We start from the raw sequence: 22,824 nt of genomic DNA on the forward strand, positions 1-22,824 counted from the left end.
AATTCAGTTGTAAATTAACAACTTTAAGGATCCAAAGCTTGGCCTCTGAGGTGGGAGAGGTAGCCTTGTGAATCAAGAAATAAGCTGTTACTTCTCAGGAAAAGTGGAGACTATATGTTAAATTAACACAGCTGGCTGAAGATTGTTAGCCATCTTCAAAATTGGAATCTTCAATATTGGAATTATTTCTAGACCAGTCTATGGTTGAGTCAGCTGAGCACAATAAGGAGAAGAGTCATTTTAACTCTTCTTAATTAATTTTTCCTAAGCTAGCATAACAGTCTCCATGTTCTGTCCCACAAAGTCTAAAAGCTTGAAGCTAGGCAATTTATCTAACCTGGGACATTTAACAATTGAGGTAAGTCAAGAACATATACCCAATATAGCTCTTATGTTACCATGGTCTGGGCATTCAGCAAGCACAGTCAGCATATCTTCTGCAGCATTCTGTGGAAAAAACAGAGGACATGCCTTCTCCCCCAATATTAAATCAGGATCATGGCATATGTTAGTAAGTGAATTCCTTCATTTCACCTAGACATCAATATGTCTAATTACAAGATGTCATATACATTTAGCAAGGAGTTTCTTGGCATCCAAATTTTAAAATTTTTTTTTTAAAAACATGCAAGCATAATTTAAATTATATGCACAGGGACACAATTTCCCCTCTTTTCTTTCTTCCAAGAAGATATTGTTTTATTAATTTAAGTTGGAACACAAAGTATAAACCATAACATAGGCAATAACTATGTAATTATATAAAATATAGTTGCTTTTTCTGTTAGAGCAGTTGCAACTAGACAGCCTAAAAATGAATCATTAGTCACATGTACATATTTTTTTAATCTTTTAAATTAGAAATATGAATATCATTTATCTGTAATAACTAAGTCCTCTAGGATTAACACCATTATGTGGTAGAGGTAGAAATTGAGGACATCAAGAACAAATCTTTATAATTTGATGTGCACAAAATATAAAATTATTTCAAATACCTAAAGGACAGTCATTTAGAGAACATATCCTTAGAAATTTGAATCACATTTGTATAAACTGTAAATATTAAGAATTAGCAGTATTAAAAATGGACCAATTTTAAGCAATTATAAACCATGAGCTATGTATATCTACTATTATTAAAAGCTTGACCTTTAACATCTTAAAAATAGCTGCTATAGCACCCAATTCAGGTATCTGTGTTGAAGCAGGGAGAAACTTAAAGGAATAAACATGTGATCTGATAGTACAAATTATCTTTTGGATAACAGTTATTAATTTTGCCTAAAAATGCTTGCCATGTAATAGACCAACCATTAATAATAAATTTGATTGTTGCTTGAAGCAAGGAACAAACGTTTCCTACCTTGAAAACAGAGGTTTAAGACCTTTTGTGGCAAGCTTAAAATGAGGTAAATATAAGATAAAGCCAATTAATATATCCTAACAACTTTTGAAAGCCATTTACCTAAAAATTCTAAAAGTCTATAGGAGCAAGGGCCTGTAACAAACATTCTATGAACATTATACACTGAAAATTTTAAGATCTTAACTTCTAGTATTGAAACAGAGACAAAACACTTTTTCTCACAAGACATAAGGCTGTTAGCCATTCCTTGAGGCAAAACTTTGTAATGAAATTGTTTTGTTGTCTCTTTAAAATTAGAAGCAAATGCTTTTATAATTATCAGAATGTAAAGCAAAAAACCAACCCTTTAAATTTACAATAATTTTATAGGGAGTAGACAGGCCAAATGTTAATGCTTTTATAGCCTCCTTGACCTTTCATAGATTTGAACTGCATTTTAACCCACACCTGGATAAGTCAAAAACCTTTTTTTTTTTTTTTTTTTTTTTTTTAAAGCCAAACACTCCCTAGGTGGGGCCTGTAAGGCAGAAACAATTTCTCAAAACTTCCTCACTAGCTTCCCCTGAGGCAGCTCTAAGCTTTGCATTAACTCAAATGTAAATTTTTTTATCTGCCCTAGGATCCACCTTGAGTCCTTGGCAAGGACATTGTATGAGATTCCTCAAATGTAAATATCTTCTAATCTGAGCCTTTTATCTAAGACCGGACCCAAACCTACAAGGACAATTTAAGGATTAAACAAAAGAAACCTGTAATTTCATGGTCAAAGGAACCTACTTGATATCAAATACATTTCTACAGAGATATCCTTTTTAATCTTGGAGGGTTAAATTTTGCTCCTACCATTGTAGCCTATAAACTTGTGGAAAAGTGGCAATGGGCCTCTAAAACCCATAGCTGTATCACTCTCAAAATTATCTTAATTACAAAATGTTAACAATTACGAGCCTGCAAACTGAAAACTGTAGCCAATGACACACTGATTTTTATTGTAATTCAATGTTTTCTTGCAATATTAGAGCACAATTGTAATTTTGGAAGCAAATCTCAATTTTAAACAATCTATTTTCTTTAAAATTAATGGCAAACACATATTTACAGCTCAAGGTTTGTATGCCAGTTCTTATGTTCAAGTGTATAACAGTGTAACTTATTAAAGAGACAATATAGGAAGGCCACTGATTTGCTTGAGTTGATTTTGTAACCTGCCACTTTGCTGAAGTTGTTTATCAGCTGTAGGAGCTCTCTAGTGGAGTTCTTTGGGTCACTTAGGTAGACGATCATGTCGTCTGCAAATAATGATAGTTTGACTTCCTCCTTTCCAATTTGTATCCCTTTGACCTCCTTATGTTGTCGAATTGCCCGAGCTAGTACCTCAAGTACAATATTGAAAAGATAAGGAGAAAGGGGGCAGCCTTGTCTGGTCCCTGATTTCAGTGGGATTGCTTCAAGTTTCTCTCCGTTTAGTTTGATGCTGGCTACCGGTTTGCTGTATATTGCTTTTACTATGTTTAGGTATGGGCCTTGAATTCCTGTTCTCTCCAAGACTTTAAGCATGAAAGGATGCTGAATTTTGTCAAATGCTTTTTCAGCATCCAATGAAATGACCATGTGGTTTTGTTCTTTGAATTTGTTTATGTAGTGGATTGTATTGATGGATTTCCGTATATTGAACCAACCCTGCATTCCCGGGATAAAGCCTACTTGATCATGGTGGATGATCGTTTTGATGTGTTCTTGGATTCGGTTGGCAAGAATTTTGTTGAGTATTTTTGCATCGATGTTCATAAGGGAAATTGGTCTGAAGTTCTCTTTCTTTGTTGGATCTTTGTGTGGCTTTGGTATCAGCGTAATTGTGGCTTCGTAGAAGGAATTGGGTAGTGTTCCTTCTGTTTCTATTTTGTGGAATAGTTTGAAGAGTATTGGTGTTAACTCTTCTTTGAAGGTCTGGTAGAATTCTGCACTGAAACCATCTGGTCCTGTGCTTTTTTTGGTTGGAAGACTTTCTATGACTCCTTCTATTTCTTTAGGCTTTATGGGACTGTTTAGATGGTCTAGTTGGTCCTGATTTAATTTTGGTATTTGGTATCTGTCAAGGAAATTGTCCATTTCCTCCAGATTCTCCAGTTGTGTTGAGTACAGGCTCTTGTAGTAGGATCTGATGATTTTTTGGATTTCCTCAGTTTCCGTTGTTATGTCTCCCTTTTCATTTCTAAGTTTGTTAATTTGGATACTTTCTCTGTGCCCTTTGGTCAGTCTGGCTAAGGGTTTATCTATCTTGTTGATTTTCTCAAAGAACCAGCTCCTAGTTTTGTTGATTTTTTGTATGGTTCTCTTTGTTTCTACTTGATTGATTTCGGCCCTGAGTTTGATGATTTCCTGCCTTCTACTCCTCCTGGGTGAAATAGCTTCTTTTTGTTCTAGGGCTTTCAGGTGTGTCATTAAGTTGGTAATGTATGCTCTCTCCATTTTCTTTTTGGAGGCACTCAGGGCTATGAGTTTTCCTCTTAGCACTGCTTTCATTGTGTCCCATAGATTTGGGTATGTTGTGTTTTCATTTTCATTGTGTTCTAAAAAGTCTTTAATTTCTTTCTTTATTTCTTCCTTGACCAAGGTGTCATTGAGTAGAGTATTGTTCAATTTCCACGTGTATGTGGGTTTTCTGTTGTTTCTGTTGCTATTGAAGACCACTTTTATTCCATAGTGATCAGATAGGAGGCATGGGATTAGTGGCCTTCCTATACTCAAAGGATAAGCAGGCTGAGAAAGAAATTAGGGAAATGACCCCCTTCACAATAGCCACAAACAGTATAAAGTATCTTGGGGTGACTCTTACCAAACATGCGAAAGATCTGTATGGCAAGAACTTCAAGACTCTGAAGAAGGAAATGGAAGAAGACCTCAAAAAATGGGAAAACCTCCCATGCTCATGGATCGGTAGAATCAATATAGTTAAAATGGCCATTTTGCCTAAAGCACTATACAGATTCAATGCAATACCCATCAAAATCCCAACTCAATTCTTCACAGAGTTAGAAAGAGCAATTATCAAATTCATCTGGAACAACAAAAAACCCAGGATAGCTAAAACTATTCTCAGCAACAAAAGAAAATCTGGGGGAATCAGTATCCCTGACCTCAAGCAATACTACAGAGCAATAGTGTTAAAAACTGCATGGTATTGGTACAGTGACAGGCAGGAGGATCAATGGAACAGGATTGAAGATCCAGAAATGAACCCACACACCTATGGCCACTTGATCCTCGACAAAGAGGCTGAAAACATCCAATGGAAAAAAGATAGCCTTTTCAACAAATGGTGCTGGTTCAACTGGAGGTCAGCATGCAGAAGAATGCGAATTGATCCATCCTTGTCTCCTTGTACTAAGCTCAAATCCAAATGGATCAAGGACCTCCACATAAAGCCAGACACTCTGAAGCTAATAGAAAAGAAACTGGGGAAGACCCTTGAGGACATCGGTACAGGGAGAAAGTTTCTGAACAGAACACCAATAGCGTATGCTCTAAGAGCAAGAATTGACAAATGGGACCTCATAAGGTTACAGAGTTTCTGTAAGGCAAAGGACACCATCAAGAGGACAGATCGGCAACCAACAAATTGGGAAAAGATCTTCACCAATCCTACATCAGATAGAGGGCTAATATCCAATATATATAAAGAACTCAAGAAGTTAGACTCCAGAAAACCGAACAACCCTATTAAAAAATGGGGTACAGAGTTAAACAAAGAATTCTCACCTGAAGAACTTCGGATGGCGGAGAAACATCTTAAAAAATGCTCCACTTCATTAGTCATTAGGGAAATGCAAATCAAAACAACCCTAAGATTTCATCTTACACCAGTCAGAATGGCTAAGATTAAAAATTCAGGAGACAGCAGGTGTTGGAGAGGGTGCGGAGAAAGAGGAACACTCCTCCACTGCTGGTGGGGTTGCAAATTGGTACAACCACTCTGGAAAGCAGTCTGGCGGTTCCTCCGAAAACTGGGCACCTCACTTCCAGAAGATCCTGCTATACCAATCCTGGGCATATACCCAGAGGATTCCCCACCATGTAATAAGGATACATGCTCTACTATGTTCATAGCAGCCCTATTTATAATTGCCAGATGCTGGAAAGAACCCAGGTATCCCTCAACAGAAGAGTGGATACAAAAAATGTGGTATATCTACACAATGGAGTACTATTCAGCCATTAGAAACAATGAATTCATGAAATTCTTAGGCAAATGGATGGAGCTAGAGAACATCATACTAAGTGAGGTAACCCAGACTCAAAAGGTGAATCATGGTATGCACTCACTAATAAGTGGTTATTAACCTAGAAAACTGGAATACCCAAAACATAATCCACACATCAAATGAGATACAAGAAGAAAGCAGGAGTGGTCCCTGGTTCTGGAAAGACTCAGTGAAACAGTATTTGGCAAAACCAGAACGGGGAACTGGGAAGGGGTGGGAGGGAGGACAGGGGAAGAGAAGGGGGCTTACGGGACTTTCGGGGAGTGGGGGGGGGGCTAGAAAAGGGGAAATCATTTGAAATGTAAATAAATTATATCAAATAAAAAAAAAAAAAAAAAAAAAGAGACAATATTTTAAATCTTAATCTTCATTAAGTCTAATCTCCAGGCCAAGATTCACATGAAACACCATGCCAATTTAGGAGCGTCCCAAAGGCCTGTATTTCCTGGATTGCGTCACGCCACGTGGTGTTCAAAATGGCGACTACCCTAAACTACCAGCCTTAATCGTCATGCCACGTGTTCAAAATGGCGACTACCCTAAACTACCAGCCTTAACCATCATGCCAAGTGTTCAAAATGGCGACTACCCTAAACTACCAGCCTTAACCTAACTTTTGTTAATAACATTATACCTTTTAAATCATGTGCAGTGACTTAAGCCAATACTCTATAGTCAAGACATGCAAGATATACCTTTAAATCTAATTATAAACAAGAACAAAGCATGAGTGGCGTTAGGCCACGTGTAGTTAGTTAAGATAGCTCTAACACTGAATCACCAGTTTTAAACTAACCTTTTCTTAATAACACTATACCTTTTACATAATAACCAATTAATTAATAACTCTTTAGTCAAGAAATGTAAAGCCTTATATCATTAAAACCAATTAGAAACAAGTATAAAGTGACTACATGAATTTCACAAGCCAAACCAAAGTCTTCCCAAATCTTGAGGTTTCTGGGCTTTAAGAGCGGCTTTTTCCCCGGACTGAGACACTCTTCTTCCTTAAGATTGCATAATACTACACTGAAGGGTCCTTGTGGACCTGTACGCACTCAGGGTTCTTCTCTCCTCTCCTCTCCTCTCCTCTCCTCTCCTCTCCTCTCCTCTCCTCTCCTCTCCTCTCCTCTCCTCTCCTCTCCTCTCCTCTCCTCTCCTCTCCTCTCCTCTCCTCTCCTCCTCCCTCTCCCTCTCCCTCTCCCTCTCCCTCTCCTCTCCTCTCCTCTCCTCTCCTCTCCCTCTCCCTCTCCCTCTCCCTCTCCCTCTCCCTCTCCCTCTCCTCTCCTCTCCTCTCCTCTCCTCTCCTCTCGTCTCCTCTCCTCTCGTCTCCTCTCCTCTCGTCTCCTCTCCTCTCCTCTCGTCTCCTCTCCTCTCCTCTCCTCTCGTCTCCTCTCCTCTCGTCTCCTCTCCTCTCCTCTCCTCTCCTCTCCTCTCTTCTCCCTCTCCTCTCCTCTCCTCTCCCTCTCCTCTCCTCTCCTCTTCTCTTCTTTTCTTTTCTAAGCTTAGGAAAAAAATCCTACAAAGCCATATTTAAAATGTTTAGACTTGTACAAATTTCAAGTCACTTTGGGTTGCTTAGTAAATGACTATTCCTTTTTACATAAGTCATCTTTCCAAGTAGGTGGCTCGAACATTGGAGCAGCCAGTCCCGGGCCATCTGCTGGACAGCTTCCTGTGCTGGAATGCCGCAGCCTGTGCGCGGCGTGGCCAGGGAGAGTTAGGCTCTCTCCTGTCTCCTGAACGTTCTCTTCAAAAGTCGTTCATCCCACTAAATCAATTCCAATATAATCTGTTTTCTAGTTAGAGAACCATGAATGTATTTGCCAGGTCAGAATAAAACATTAAGATTTGATTGGGGCAGAGAAAGTTAGTCTCAGAAGCAGAAAGAGGACTTTTTCCTTGGTGTCTGTGTGCATGTGTGAATATGAATATGCAAGGTGTAGGTGTGCGGGACAGGATGGGATGGGACGGAACGGGAATGAAGACTGATGTTGAGCCCCATGCTGTTTGTGTTAGGGTCTCCCATGCCTGTCTGCCTCCTCAGAGGTAGGGTGACGGATGGTGCGTCACCACGTCTGGCACTGGAGGGGTGTCTTGGGAACCCAGATTCAGGTTTTCATGCTCATGTGGCAAGCAGTATGCTAATTGAGCCATGTCTCCCTAGCTTTTAAAGAGGAAATGTTGTGGTGGTCATGGAGTGTCCCTGCCCTGGGGCAGTCCTCAGCAGCAGGAGGAAAGAACTCCTTGTTCTTGGGAGTACATGGGTGAGTCCAATAAAAACCTCATCCATCTATTTCAGGTTTGGGAACAAGCAAACCAGTTAATTGCAGGGCTGTAGGAAGCTCTGTGAGTACCTGGGCTGGGTGGAGTAAGGGTAGGGGCAGAAGGCCCCGAGCTCTAGCGCAGGGAGAGGGGAAGGTTCTGCTCTAGTGCTTCTGCACTCGACTCCACAGAGAACGCAGATGGGTGGCATATATCTCAATAAAGTGCCTTCAGAAGTAAAGTTAGAGTTGCTGTGGAGTCGCGTGTGTTATAAATAACCTTTGCATATAAATAATCTTTGCATCAGCAGAACTATCAACTACAGGTCCCTGGATAACTACTGAGGATAAGATTTGTTAGAATTTGCTTAAACTTCTCTGCTTTTAAAAATGATCACTTATCTCTTGTGGCATATTTCTAAAAAAGAAATTTATTTCAAGGTATATATGATGCACAGATCTGTGGAGAGTGATTGCATAAGAGCAGGTTATTTTTAGGTGGAGAGCTTTGCAGCCATGATGAGGAGTGTTCTCAGCAGACTCTCTGACTGGGTTCCTAAGCAGATCCTGACAGTCCTGCGTGCTGTTCCTGAGGTGTTCACATGGCTCTCCCTGGATGTGCTGTAAACTGGACAGAGCGTGGATGATGCCAACATTCTTATGTTCAAATACTTTGCTAATTAGGAAATTATGAAAGACATAAATGGAAGTATATAGAAAAGCTGTTTTTTTTATATATATTGAAATATCACAATCAGAATCTAAGGTCCACAAGCAAGATATTTTTGTGTCTTTACTCATTTTAGTGGTTAAATGCACAAAAGGCAGCATACATTACTGCTAAATATTCTTCATTGCTTTTCTGTCAGGATGAATGTTTTTGTTATATCTAATTTTTGAAAATTGTGTGTGTGTGTGTGAGTGTGTATATGTGTGTGTGTGTGTGTGTGTGTATGTGAGTATGTGTGAGCGTGTGTGTGTCTGTGTGTGTGTGTGTGTGTGTGTTTAAGTCGGGAGTCAGCCTTAGGCACCATTCAACTTGTATTTTGAAACAAGATCTCTTACTGGGCCTGGAGCTCAAAGATTTGGTGAGGCTGGCTGTGCAGTGAGCTCCAGAGAGCTGCCTGACTTCCTTTCCCCAGCACTGGGATTACAAGAGAGAGATCCATGGTCCGTGGCCTTTTAACAGAAGGTTCTGAAGGTCACACTCAGGTCCTCCCTCATGCTTGCCTAGGGAACAATTTATCAACTGAACTCTTCCCTGAGGCCATGCTGCCTGCTTTTGAAAATACGACTTTAAAATTAAATCTTGCAGTATTTTATATGTACATGCAATGCATTGTGATGATACTCCCTCTCCCACAGATTTGTCCCTCTCAGTATCCTACCTGTCTGCGTGTCTTTTATTAACCGACAGAGTTCAATTTATATCACTTATATTTGTACGGGTTTATGCTGATCGAACGGTTATGGTTGATCAACCTGGGACCATACCCTTAAAAACACTGTCTCTTCCTTCCCCAGGAACCATTGATGGTCAATAGCTCCACAACTCCTCCAAGTGGCTTCCCTCTGCATGCTGGCATGTGGATTGGCTTGATCTCAGGCAGGCACCAGAGCTGTCATGTGTATGCGTGTGCACCATCCTGTCACAGTCATGTCCTGAAGACACTGTTGAACCCAGATCTTCCCAGGCTTTTGGCCCTCAAAATCTTTCTGTCTCCTCTTCCTTGTGGATGATTCTGATTCTTACAGGGAGGAATGTGATGTAGATGTCCCCTTGTGACTGAGCACTTTGTAGACACTTTCTGTGCTTTGACCGGTAGTGAGTTAGTTTTCTGCACTAACTGCTCTCCACTGCACAAATGCTTCTCTGAGGAGCGAGAGCAGCCGCAACCTCTGTAGATAGACGTTTGGATTAGAGGATGGATGGATTGCATGTCCATCGAGAACAGTCAGAGTTGTAACTTTACCCTGGGGCCTCTGAGCTCCCTAGACTTAGGTTCATGGTTATATTTAGAGTACCAGCATGGAGTTCATCCCTTTGAGCGGGCCTTAAATCCAATAAGAAAGCAGTTGGTTGACCTTCAATTCTCATGCCATTATTCACCCTTGGACGATTCTCGCCAGGCTGGTCATTATTGCAGCACACAGTGTTCACAGAGGTTGTTATTTGGTGCACAGGGTTCACAGTGGGGTCCGAGTGTGATGCCTTTCCTCCCATAGCAGCCTCAGAGCAAGGACCCTCACGTAGTGTGAAAGCCAGCCCCCAGGGATGAAGCTGCTGCTTGGACAGGACCGGTGTGAGCTCTCCATGTCCTGTTAACAAGGCGTGTTGTGTCTTCATCAAGTTCTAGTAGGCAACCAGGAGCAATGATCTGTAATGTTTAGGAAGTCTGTGGAACACTCTTGATCAACAGCTTTCAGGAAATGCCTAACATGGCTTTTTATTGTGCAACCAATGGCTACTGGGAGGAATGTCATCCTCTGTGTTGGGTAACTTCAAGTACATGTGTGCGTGTGTCAGTGTGTGTGTGTCAGTGTGTGTGTGTATGTGTGTGTGTGTGTGTATGTGTGTATGTGTGTATGTCTGTGTGTGTCTCTCTCTCTCTCTGTGTGTGTGTGTGTGTAAGAAGCTTATAAGACGATATACTTAACTGTGGGTTTCAGACCTCCCTAGTTAGCCCTCCGTCTCCCCTCCTCTCCCATGTCCTCCCTGTTAGCAATGACTCAGCATCCTACTTCCTCCTTTAAGGATAGGTTAATTTGCAACATGGCATTGGAAGGCTGGTTGTATTTGGTGAGGATACTGATAATTTGGAGTAGCTTTCTTAAATGTTTTTTATTTACTTTCTTAGAAAAACCATATATTCCTACAGTGAAGATGTAATGACCTAAAAGGAACTGAATCTCCTTTGAAAAGGAAAATTCTGTGTGTAGAGTTAAAAAGATTCTATTTTGAAAAATAGATTTTTAGGAAATTCTAAAAACAGGTGTGGTCATGCATACTGTATTCCCAGTACTTGTAGGTATAAGCAGGAGGGTCAGAAACTCAAGGTCATTCTCAGCTGCATCAACAGTTCCAGGCCGGCCTGTGCTCATATGAGACCAACAAAACGAAACAAAACACAAAAATTCCAGAATCTTTATTGAATAGGTGAATTTGTAATTCCACTGTTTTTTATAGCCAGTGTGGATCTGTTGTGTTAAATTGAGTTATGTTTACAATGACTTAGATACCCACCATCTGGATACTTAAGATTCTTTTGTACAGTTTAAGTAAAGATCCTTTGAAAACTTTGAAATTTTAACCTGTATTATAATCTGGGATGACGTGGACATTATACACTGAAGTACACAGTCCAGTTCCTGAAAGTCCAGGAAGTGCTACTTTTAGGCTATAAAATGTTTGTGATACTATGTAAACAGTACAATATCAAATGATCCAATGTTCTCATTGAAGCTCAAGCTCGTTTTTGCATCGTTATGTTAAACTCCGGAGCCATTAAGAATGTCTTGTTGGGGCCATACTGTTGGTGCTGACCTGTGAGTGAGGTCAAGTACCACACTTCAGACTCTTGTTTCATTCTTCCATATTTAAAAGGGGTCGGCAGAAACTACCCTGACACATTTTCACTTTTATGCAGCATTTGATTTGATTTTCAAGATGTCGTTTTTAAGTTATTTTAACAAAATAAGTTTTAAATATTCTGCATTTACCTGGTTTATGTAGCATGTAGTTTCTACTACTCTGCTCTAAGCTCTGGACATACCTTGCCACCAGCCCTGACCCTGGCTCCCTCAGATGAAGACACACACATAGTAGCTCATTTTTACTGTGCTTTTAGCTCAATGGCTGGCCTCTTCACTCCCAGCTCAGCACCAAAATCTTCCCTCAGCTTAGTTGCACTTTTAATCTCTTTCTAATCCCCAGGCCTAGTGGGGGAAGTGGCCAGTGGCCACTCCACTGGAGATCTCACATGGTTGGTGGTTTTCTCTCCCTCTGAACAATCTGTTTTCCTCCTCCTGTATCTCCTAGCATACCTGCAGGAACCTGGAATTCTGCTTCTTCTGCCCAGCCATTGGACACTAGCATCTTTATTGCTCAATCAAAAACCAACTGGGGAATAGGACATTCAGTGTTCACAAGCAGATTCCGTATCAAAGCATCAGAACCACCCAGTACATCTCACCTTTTCTGTCCAGTTTAAAAAAATACCAACTCTTCTCTCAGATATAAATTGAATAAAACCATGTAAATTACAAAGTATGATATACAATTAACATCTAGTCAATTAGATAAAGTACTCTACCATCATTTCTAAGTTTATAGTTCTGTCCCTGGATTATGTTTAGATTTTAGCCTCTTACCATCTGAAAACCATGTCTTCCACTTTATAACCTCTCTCTCAATGCTAAACAACCTAAGTTTGATTATGAGACTATAACTAGTCTTTAACTCTATCAGAAATCTGAGAATGAATTAAATATTGCCTGAGCACATAGAAAGCACCAAATATAGCTTCCAAAATGTAAACAATTACAGAGACAGCTGACTACCTGGACAGCCTTTAATTTCTTATAATGTTGGGCAAACCTTTTGTGAACAGGAAGTATGAAGGACTCACTTACCCTGTCTTGGCAGAGCTTAGTAGTCGACTCTCTTACCTCTGTTTGACCTTTGTGGACAATATATTGTCTGTAGATGATATAAGCAATTTCTGTCTAGTGGCTACCTTGTCACAATAAATAACCTCAGCTGGAAGTAAACAAGGTTTGTTTTTTTTTTTTCTTCCCTCTAAATTTTTATCACCTCACCCTCCACCCCTACCCCAATTTATATGCCAGGTATCTTTTTCTTAAGAAACACTGCCTTTTTACTTTTTATGAATCCCTTTATCCAAGTGTTCCAAAGTATCTGCTTTCCTGTTGTTTTTGTATGGTCCTGGATAAAAGATTTCCCCCAGTTCTGCCCTGATATGCATGTTTGAGTGTACCCTTGGATGTGATTGTGTACTAAGCTCTGCAAAGGGCTTCCTTTGAGCCTGTCAGTCAGCAACTGGGTCAGTCATGCCTTCGGTCCAGTGATGAAGCCTGGGGGCAAAAAGGCATTGCGATTAGTTTGGACTGGACTTGGTTTGTCTTGGTTTGAGCACAGCTCAGGAAGGTGATGGTCACTATGAGAAAAGAATGTCTTTTAGTGGTGCCAGGAGACATCTCATTGTGAACCTCTAGGCATAGTTCCTTCATGTGTCAAGAGATAGTGGTTTCTCTGACATATGCTAGGACCGGTGTTGGTTGATCTCCATATCTGTTCCCTGTTGTTTGTTTGTATGTATGTATGTATGTATGTATGTATGTATGTATGTATGTATGTGTATATATATATACATATATGTGTGTGTGTGTATAATATATATTATATACATTCCCTATGTAAGAAGACAACAGAAACAACTAGAAGACAACTTGAAGTTCAGTGTACCTATCTATCTGACTCTGCCTACACATTCTTTTCTCCTGTGGGAGGGTGACCTGCTTGGTTCCTTAGTGAAGACCAAGTGTAGCCATGGCTCAGTTCTCAAGAATATCATTCTGCAATCCTCTCTGCTCATTTCAACCTCATTAATAGCTACAAAACACAGGCTGGGCTTCATTTTCATCTCATTTGTGTTCTTCTGTCTGCCTTAGTGATGTTTTCTAATCTAGAATGTAAAAGACAACACATGAGATATAACCCCCTTCTTCCGTAAGCACCAAGTTCAGTCTGCTTATCTACTTCTATGCCTGACTGTTTCACATCACCATATATTCACCATGTGTGAGACTGAGCTCCACAGGGCTTGCCCGCCCTGTCTACCCTGTTCCAGGTAATTGCAACTCTGTCTTACTTGCTTAGTCCTAACTGTGAAGCCATATTTGTTTCTTCCTTACTCTCACATCAGTCTGTCAGCCGATTGCTTAGTCTCTCCTTCAGAATCTTTCCAGAATCTGGGTGCTCCTCCACACTTCCACAGCGAGTACCCAGTCTTTTTTTCCTCCCATCTTACTTGACCTCTCCACAGTCTCCTTTTAAGCAAGAACATACATTCATTTCACTTGAAAAAGTCTTGCAAAATAGCAAAGAAAGAAGTACAAAAGTGCCATCCTTAGAACTCAGCAAGTCCTAAAACAAAGCAGCTGTGTGCTGGATACCGTCACAGGGATGTATCTCCACATCTTACCCTTCATCACACCTCACATGGGATCAAAGTATGGTATCCCGGGACCCTAGGGGAGAGAGTGGCTGTGGATTTACACCAGTTCGTATTCATGTGAGCATTCTGTCCCTCATCTTGTTTGTATTTCTGTTGTGGTGTGTGCCCACAGTTCTGTGGTTGAGGAAGCCTTGTGCATATGATGCTCTCATCTTAGGAGTATCTGGTGACGGCCTTCCTCTGGTTCATGGCGTAGTAGTATCACATGGCCCCTTGCCAGCTAGTGTCTCTCCTCTTACACAGTTTGTTGTAGAAAATAGTTAATCTTAATTCTGGGGGTTCTACCCCCACCTTTGATCACTCAGTACCAAGATAAAAGACATGCAACCTTTACATCTGCAACAAGCCTTAATCAGCTCTAAAGCTGTGCAGATATCTCCGCTCTGTGCTGCTAGAGTCCATTTCCCTGTTTCTAACACTATTTTATCCTTTGCCATGGTCCATCTGGGCAGCTCTTAACTCCAGCTGGCTAGCCCTCATGGCTATGCTCATGATTTGCTTACCCCATGGCTTCCTCCTCTCTCCACCTTCCTCACCTCCCTGTGCTCCTCTTCGAACCCCAAACCCCACTTCTGTCTCTTCTGCCCAGCCATTGGCTGTCAATGTCTTTACTTAACCAATGGTTTTAAATGAAGGAGCAAGGTCACATTGTACTTGTGGATTCTCTCCTCCCTGGGAGCAACCAGGCTGGAACTGGGGGTGAGGGGTGGGGGGTGGGGGTCCAGTATCTAGCATTATAATATATGGCAAAAGACCAAACCTGAACAGCACTCACTAACGCTATAAAGCCCCTCCCTCCACCCTGAAAGATCTCATCTCATTTTAATCATGCCTTAAAGGCTCCTCTTTCATATTCAGTTGATGGATGGCTTTAAGAATCACATTTCTAGTGCAGAAAGCGGGGTGGCTTTCCAACCCTGCAGTCCTGCCTCACCCAGACAGTGCAGTCAGATGCATAGGTGGGAGGGCTCACATCACTGAGTGAGCGGTTTGCCTCTTAGCAGCCACCTCTGTGGAGTAAGCAGGGAGTAGCCTGTAGCGTATATCCTTAAAGACTTGAATGTCGTTGGCCCTATAACCACAGCAGGGTGTCAGAATAGCCTCTTCATAGAGTGAATTAGGTAAGACGGAGTGTTTCAGGCTCTGCTACATTCTTTGTTAGTGTAGCTGTATGTGTAGTAAATGTGAAGAGACCAGAGTGTGGTAAGAATTTCCCATCTTACAATCAGGTCATTGTACCTACTAGTCAGCAGTCTCCAGTTATTCGATATCTTTGTCAAATGATTTATTATCCCCGCCCCACTCACCCCCTGTGGAACGCAGGTAAATAGCTAGGTGCTTTCTAGACAAAAAAAGAGTAGATAAAATATATGTGAACTGGCTAGCGCGTGCTGTTTTTAAAACTGGATTGCCTTGCTGGCAATTGATCACGTGGGAAACATTTACTGAGGAGTTCACCTTCTGGTAGGAAATGGATAAAGTAGAAGTGGTTTGAGGAGATGGACTCTTGAGGAGGTTTGAAATTGTGTTCTTCAAGGAACAGAGTAGTGCACATGTTTTTTGTTAGGTAGATAGTGTAACACTATCCTGCTTTCTAATAATTTTAATTTGTATGTTCACTTGACATGTTGATTTTTGTTTACAAATCATAATCTAAAGTTTTCTAATTTAATTTTAAACATGTTGGGGTCCACTAATTCTGTGAAGAAAACTCTGGTTCCTTTAATAACAATAGGATGGTTACAATAGCCTGAATGGTTAGAAGGTGGAGTTGTAATAAGGTGCTATTTCTGTTATAGCATGGAGTTTTAGCTAGCAAATAAAAATTCAGAAGGACAGTTTAGAAGGTGACTGTTTTATAAAGCCACACTTCACCATCTCCTCAGCAGCAGTTTCACACTGAGCTTTCAGGGCTTGGGGTTGTAGGGCCTGGAGCCTGCTGCCCCACTGAGCAGCATTAGCTTGGCCATTTGCCTCACAAGGCTTCCTTACAGGGAGAAAGCTTGCTGGCTCCGTTCCTCTCCGGCAGTTCCTGATCGTGCACATCCCTTACTCAAGGGGAGAGCACCTTTCTGCAGTTTTGTGGTAAGGCTTGTTCAGTGAGGGAAACTCCTAAGGGTACTCTCAGGTCAACTGAAAATGTAACAAGTTCAGACACAGGAGGGGTGACACTTTCCCTCCACAGCTTCCCACCCCATTCACTTTTTACTAACAGTGAGGTCAGATATAGGTATGGCAGAACGGGAGCGATGCTTATTTTAGGTGAATAAAGGCTCATTCGTGGTTTGAACAAGATTTTCTAGAGCGCATTGGATGTTTGAGGCTATGGATCAATATTGTCTCTACATAAATGTAAGTATTTGTTACACAAAATGAGTTCTTCCTCTGTTGTTACATTTAAAAGGCACATAGCATTCTCTTCTCTGGAGAAACGATTTTGATTATGAGAATATCCTAATCATAGCATAAACATACCAAGTGTTTTTGAGTTTTGTGTGTTGTTGCTGTTTCGGATTACTTAATGTATATTGCTATTTTATTTCCTTATCACAGAACTAATAATTAAATCTCATTGTTATAATAAACATTCAAGTGCCTGAGGACGAGCTGTTCCCAAGATGATAAAGCTTTAACCTGTCTGTCTGGAGAAGTGACCTTGAAGCCAAACTATACTGAATTCTCATAATTCTTACTAGAGCCTGAAGTACAGCCAAGAGGGCCTCAGGGCTCAGAGTCAGACAGGGAGATACCTCCTCCTCCAGGGCTTGGAGAGGAGCACTAGAGGAATGTCAGGAACTTATGGGGTTACAGGGAGATACCTCCTCCTCCAGGACTTAGAGAGGAGCACTAGAGGAATGTCAGGAACTTATGGGGTTACAGGGAGATACCTCCTCCTCCAGGACTTAGAGAGGAGCACTAGAGGAATGTCAGGAACTTATGGGGTTACAGGGAGATACCTCCTCCAGGGCTTGGAGAGGAGCACTAGAGGAATGTCAGGAAGCGATGGGGTTAGGATGAGGAGAGGAATGGAAGCAAGGAGCATTGTGCAAGAGTCCCCAGCTCTCAGATCTAGACATCTGAGCTTTGACCTGAGAGAACTTGGATGCAGTTGCCTAGTTAATCCTTTGAAACTGACGGTGTAGCTCCTGGGTTGGGGCCTACCTCTGTGTTCAGCTGCAGGGGAGGAGAGAGTGGAAGCAGGCTCCGGTGACACTCAGCACTAGCAACAGGATTCTGCTCTCTACAACACCAAGTTTTTATAGTTTTATAGAGTCTAGACTCCCTCCAAGTTCTGTTCTCGTGGTCCATCCTCCCAATCCTGGGATTGCAGGCATGACTACCACAACTAGCTTTAAAACGAGCATTTTATGTTTAGCATTGCATTTGACAAATAGAGTCTGTTGCTAATTTGAAAATATAAGTTTAAAGGCAACTGTGCTGAATACTGCTTAGATTATAAGGGAAACCCACAAGAGGTAGAAACTACTGAAGGCATGTCTGAGGACACATGGCAGCCTCTCTGGCTCCCAGGGGGAGGTACTGAGTAAGACAGAGGGCCAGCAGTGATTCTGGAGTTCTAGATGCAGAATTAGATAAAACTTGGGACCAAACCTAGTGCATCCTGTCTAGTGAGGTTTAGAGGGCTTTAGTGCTGTGCAGGGTTATATACACTCTTGAATTTTATGCAAGGGACAGTACTATTTCAGAGGCCAAAAGGTCTAACCAGGCTCTACCTTTCCTATAACTTTAATACACACACACACACACACACACACACACACACAGACGTGCGCGCACATGCGCGAGTGTGTATGTGTGTGTTATGATTAGTGTTGAGGGAGAAATATTTTTTAATGTAATTTCTAAATTGACAAATGCCTTTTTCTTTTACTGGGATCCTCATAATTTGAGCTGAATTTATTTGGTAGTTAGCAATCTATTTTCATTAGCTAAGCTGTGTAAGAAAAGGTCCTTTGGGAAGAACAAAATTAACTTAGTAATTTTGCTCATTCATCTGTGCATGTGTGTAACTCAACTGCTTTCATTTCTGATGTTGCAGTGGAATTAGATCAAAAGCAAGTAATTTTTTCACATCCAGGAAAGTGTATTTCCTGCCACTCTGAACTCTTGTGTATCTGTATTCTTCTAGGTGAGGAATTTTAAATTGGAACAGGAGCAAGAAAAAAACAAAATTTTGTCAGAAGCCCTGGAGACTTTAGCCACTGAGCATCATGAACTAGAACGATCCCTGGTTGAAGGATCCCCGCCTGTCAGCATCCTTAGTGAGGACGAGTTCTATGATGCATTGTCAGGTAACTCCAGAGCCATTTCATCCATGTTGTTGGAAGTGTGTAGGCTTTATACATCACTGGGAACTTCCCAGAATAAACATGAAGAGGTTTATCGGTGCAGCTCCCCTAACTGCTGTGCAGCATACACATCTGTGTGGATGTGTGCATCTGTGAGGAAGTATGCATCTGTGTTTATGTGTGTATCTGTGAGGATGTGTGCATCTGTGTGTGCATGCGCATCTGTGTGGATTTGTGCATCTGGGTGTATGTGCACATCCATGCACATCTGTGTGGATGTGTGCATCTGTGTGGATGTGTCCATCTGTGAGGATGTGTGCATCTGTGTGTGCATGTGCATCTGTGTGGATTTGTGCATCTGTGTGGATGTGTGCATCTGTGTGGATGTGTGCATCTATGTGGATGTGTGCATCTGTGAGGATGTGTGCATCTGTGTGTGCATGTGCATCTGTGTGGATTTGTGCATCTGTGTGGATGTGTGCATCTGTGTGGATGTGTGCATCTATGTGGATGTGTGCATCTGTGAGGATGTGTGCATCTGTGTGTGCATGTGCATCTGTGTGGATTTGCGCATCTGGGTTTATGTGCACATCCATGCACATCTGTGTGTATGTGTGCATCTGTGTGGATGTGAGCATCTGTGTGGATGTGTCCATCTGTGAGGATGTGTGCATCTGTGTGTGCATGCGCATCTGCGTGGATTTGTGCATCTGGATGTATGTTCACATCCATGCACATCTGTGTGGATGTGTGCATCTATGTGGATGTGTGCATCTGTGAGGATGTGTGCATCTGTGTGTGCATGTGCATCTGTGTGGATTTGCGCATCTGGGTGTATGTGCACATCCATGCACATCTGTGTGGATGTGTGCATCTGTGAGGATGTGTGCATCTGTGTGGATGTGTGCATCTGAGGATGTGTGCATCTGTGTGGATGTGCGCATCTGTGAGGATGTGTGCATCTGTGTGTGCATGCGCATCTGTGTGGATTTGTGCATCTGGGTGTATGTGCACATCTATGCACATCCGTGTGGATGTGTGCATCTGTGTAGATGTGCATCTGTGTGGATGTGTGCATCTGTGAGGTTGTGTGCATCTGTGTGTGCATGCACATCTGTGTGGATTTGTGCATCTGGGTGTATGTGCACATCTATGCACATCTGTGTAGATGTGTGCATCTGTGAGGATGTGTGCCTCTGTGTGGATGTGTGCATCTGTGTGGATGTGCGCATCTGTGAGGATGTATGCATCAGTGTATGCATGACCATCTGTGTGGATTTGTGCATCTGTGTGGATGTGTGCATCTGTGAGGTTGTGTGCATCTGTGTGTGCATGCGCATCTGTGTGGATTTGTGCATCTGGGTGTATGTGCACATCCATGCACATCTGTGTGTATGTGTGCATCTGTGTGGATGTGAGCATCTGTGTGGATGTGTCCATCTGTGAGGATGTGTGCATCTGTGTGTGCATGCGCATCTGCGTGGATTTGTGCATCTGGATGTATGTTCACATCCATGCACATCTGTGTGGATGTGTGCATCTATGTGGATGTGTGCATCTGTGAGGATGTGTGCATCTGTGTGTGCATGTGCATCTGTGTGGATTTGCGCATCTGGGTGTATGTGCACATCCATGCACATCTGTGTGGATGTGTGCATCTGTGAGGATGTGTGCATCTGTGTGGATGTGTGCATCTGAGGATGTGTGCATCTGTGTGGATGTGCGCATCTGTGAGGATGTGTGCATCTGTGTGTGCATGCGCATCTGTGGATTTGTGCATCTGGGTGTATGTGCACATCTATGCACATCCGTGTGGATGTGTGCATCTGTGTAGATGTGCATCTGTGTGGATGTGTGCATCTGTGAGGTTGTGTGCATCTGTGTGTGCATGCACATCTGTGTGGATTTGTGCATCTGGGTGTATGTGCACATCTATGCACATCTGTGTAGATGTGTGCATCTGTGAGGATGTGTGCCTCTGTGTAGATGTGTGCATCTGTGTGGATGTGCGCATCTGTGAGGATGTATGCATCAGTGTATGCATGACCATCTGTGTGGATTTGTGCATCTGTGTGGATGTGTGCATCTGTGAGGTTGTGTGCATCTGTGTGTGCATGCGCATCTGTGTAGATTTGTGCATCTGGGTGTATGTGCACATTCATGCACATCTGTGTGGATGTGTGCATCTGTGAGGATGTGTGCATCTGTGAGGATGTGTGCATCTGTGTGGATGTGTGCATCTATGTGGATGTGTGCATCTGTGAGGATGTGTGCATCTGTGTGTGCATGTGCATCTGTGTGTGCATGTGCATCTGTGTGGATTTGTGCATCTGTGTGTATGTGCACATCCATGCATATCTGTGTGGTTGTGTGCATCTGTGTGAATGTGTGCATCTGTGTGGATATATGCATCTGTGTGTACATGCACATTTGTGTGGATTTGTGTACCTGGGTGTGTATGTGTGAATCTGAAGTTTGGTGACAAGCTCAGCACTAAGCTGGTAAGATGACTCTTACTGGTGAAGGCATTTGCTGCCAAGCAAGAACCAGCTCTCAGAAGTTGTCCCCTGCTCACACAACATGCTATGACATGTGTGTGCCCCACCAAATAAATAAACACATTTTAACCCAAAGAGAGTTATTACTTTGAACAAATCAAAATGGCTCTGCCTATTTGAAAGCCTGCAGTATGCTAGAACTGGAACTTTCAAAGCTGTGCATGTTCCCTTTGCTCCTTTTCTGTGACTGTCTACCTAGTACTGCCAGCTCTTGATACATGCTATAAGGAAGCAGAAAGAGACAGTGAGTTCTGCCTTGAAAAGGGCCTTTAGAGTTCAGTGTGCTAGAGGCAAAGTGGATAGAGAGCCAGAGTACAGTTGGAGCAGAAGAAAGAAAGTTCTTTTTTTCCCCCAAAGATTGATTGATTGATTGATTGATTTTTATTGACTATTGTCTTCATTTACATTGCCAATGCTAAAACCTTTCATAATTTCCCTCCTCTCCAAAGACCCCTAACCCCTTCTCCCACTCCCTGCCTCCACGTATATGCCTCTCCACCCGATCAACTCCTCCCCCCTCAATTTCCCATTGTGGGGCATCTATTGAGCTTTTACCTGTCCAAGGACCACTCCTTCCACTGATGCCCAACAAGGCATTCCTCTGCCACATTTTTGGCTGGAACCATATGTGCCCCTTAGTTGATTGTTTAGTCCCTGGGAGTCCTGGGGAGTCTGGGTGGCCGAAATCATTGTTCTTCCCATGGGGCTGTAAACTCCTTCAGCTCCTCCGGACCACCCTCCAGCTTCTCCATTGGGGATTCCACGCCCAGTCCAATGGTTGGCTACTAGCATCTGCCTCTGTATTTATAAGGCTCTGGCAGGGCCCCTCTGGAGACAACCATGGCATGCTCCTTTCGGTATACACCTCTTGTCGATCATAGTAGTATCGGGGTTTGTTGATTGTTTGTAGGATGAATCCCCAGGTAGGGCAGTCTCTGGGTGGCCTTTATTTCAGTCTCTGCTCCACACATTGTCTCCCTTATTGCTCCTGTGAGTATTTTGTTCCCTTTCTTAGAGGAACCGAAGCACTCTCACTTAACTCCTCCTCCTGAGCTACCTGTGCTGGGTGAATTGTAACTTGTTTATTTTTAGCTTTTTGTAAGTACACTGTAAGACACTCCAGAGAAAAGGGTGTCAGATCTCATTACAGATGGTTGTGAGCTACCATATGGTTGCTGGGATTTGAATTCAGGACCTTCGGAAGAGCAGTCAGTGCTCTTAACCACTGAGCCATCTCTCCAGTCCTCAAGAAAGGAAGTTCTTAACTTTGCCCCAGAAACTGTGCACAAGGACAGCATAGTGACTCTCCTGGGAGCATAGACACCAGGGCCTCCAGCCCTGAGAACAATACTTAGCATGGGCAAATGAGAAATGAGGTAGGGAGAGTTGTGGAGAGGGTGGAGAAAGTGGGGCTGCAAGCAGTTTGGATTTTGTGTGTATGTGGGGTATTGTCTGACTTTGAGGGCCAGGCTATACTTGAATATCATGATCCTGCCTTAATCTCCTAGGTGCTGGAATTACAGTCATGCACCACCATACTTACTGAGTTTTGATTTTAGAAATGAACATTAGAAATTCTAAGACATGTGTGAATGGGGAAGGGGAAAGTTCCAGAGAGCAAGGTAACTGGAGATCAGTGAGGTCGAGACAGTATTTTATAGAAGGAAACGAAAGAGAGGAAGCATAGTGACAGATGGCAGAAATGAGAACAAGAGGTTAAGCCAAGAAAGCTGAGGCAGTGGGTGATTGCACGGGCCAGGAAGAGGACATTGGAAGAGTAGAGACTCAGGGAACTCAGGATCAG

At 42.4% G+C, this 22,824-nt stretch overlaps 1 protein-coding gene across 10 annotated transcripts in view; it reads left to right on the forward strand.

Annotated features, from left to right (window-relative positions):
• Osbpl1a (oxysterol binding protein like 1A) overlaps positions 1–22,824 on the forward strand; it is a 187,096-nt gene that overhangs the window by 83,724 nt on the left and 80,548 nt on the right. For 8 of the 10 annotated variants that reach the window (XM_052201461.1, XM_052201460.1, XM_052201462.1 and 5 more), the window contains one exon: positions 18,303–18,465. The exons of the other annotated variants lie outside the window; for them this stretch is intronic. In XM_052201461.1, the coding sequence (XP_052057421.1) occupies positions 18,303–18,465 (163 nt within the window). The remainder of the gene's footprint in view (positions 1–18,302; positions 18,466–22,824) is intronic. 10 annotated transcript variants of the gene reach the window in all.

This window comes from Apodemus sylvaticus, chromosome 13, assembly GCF_947179515.1.
Source record: "Apodemus sylvaticus chromosome 13, mApoSyl1.1, whole genome shotgun sequence".
NCBI classification, from domain to species: Eukaryota; Metazoa; Chordata; class Mammalia; order Rodentia; family Muridae; genus Apodemus; species Apodemus sylvaticus.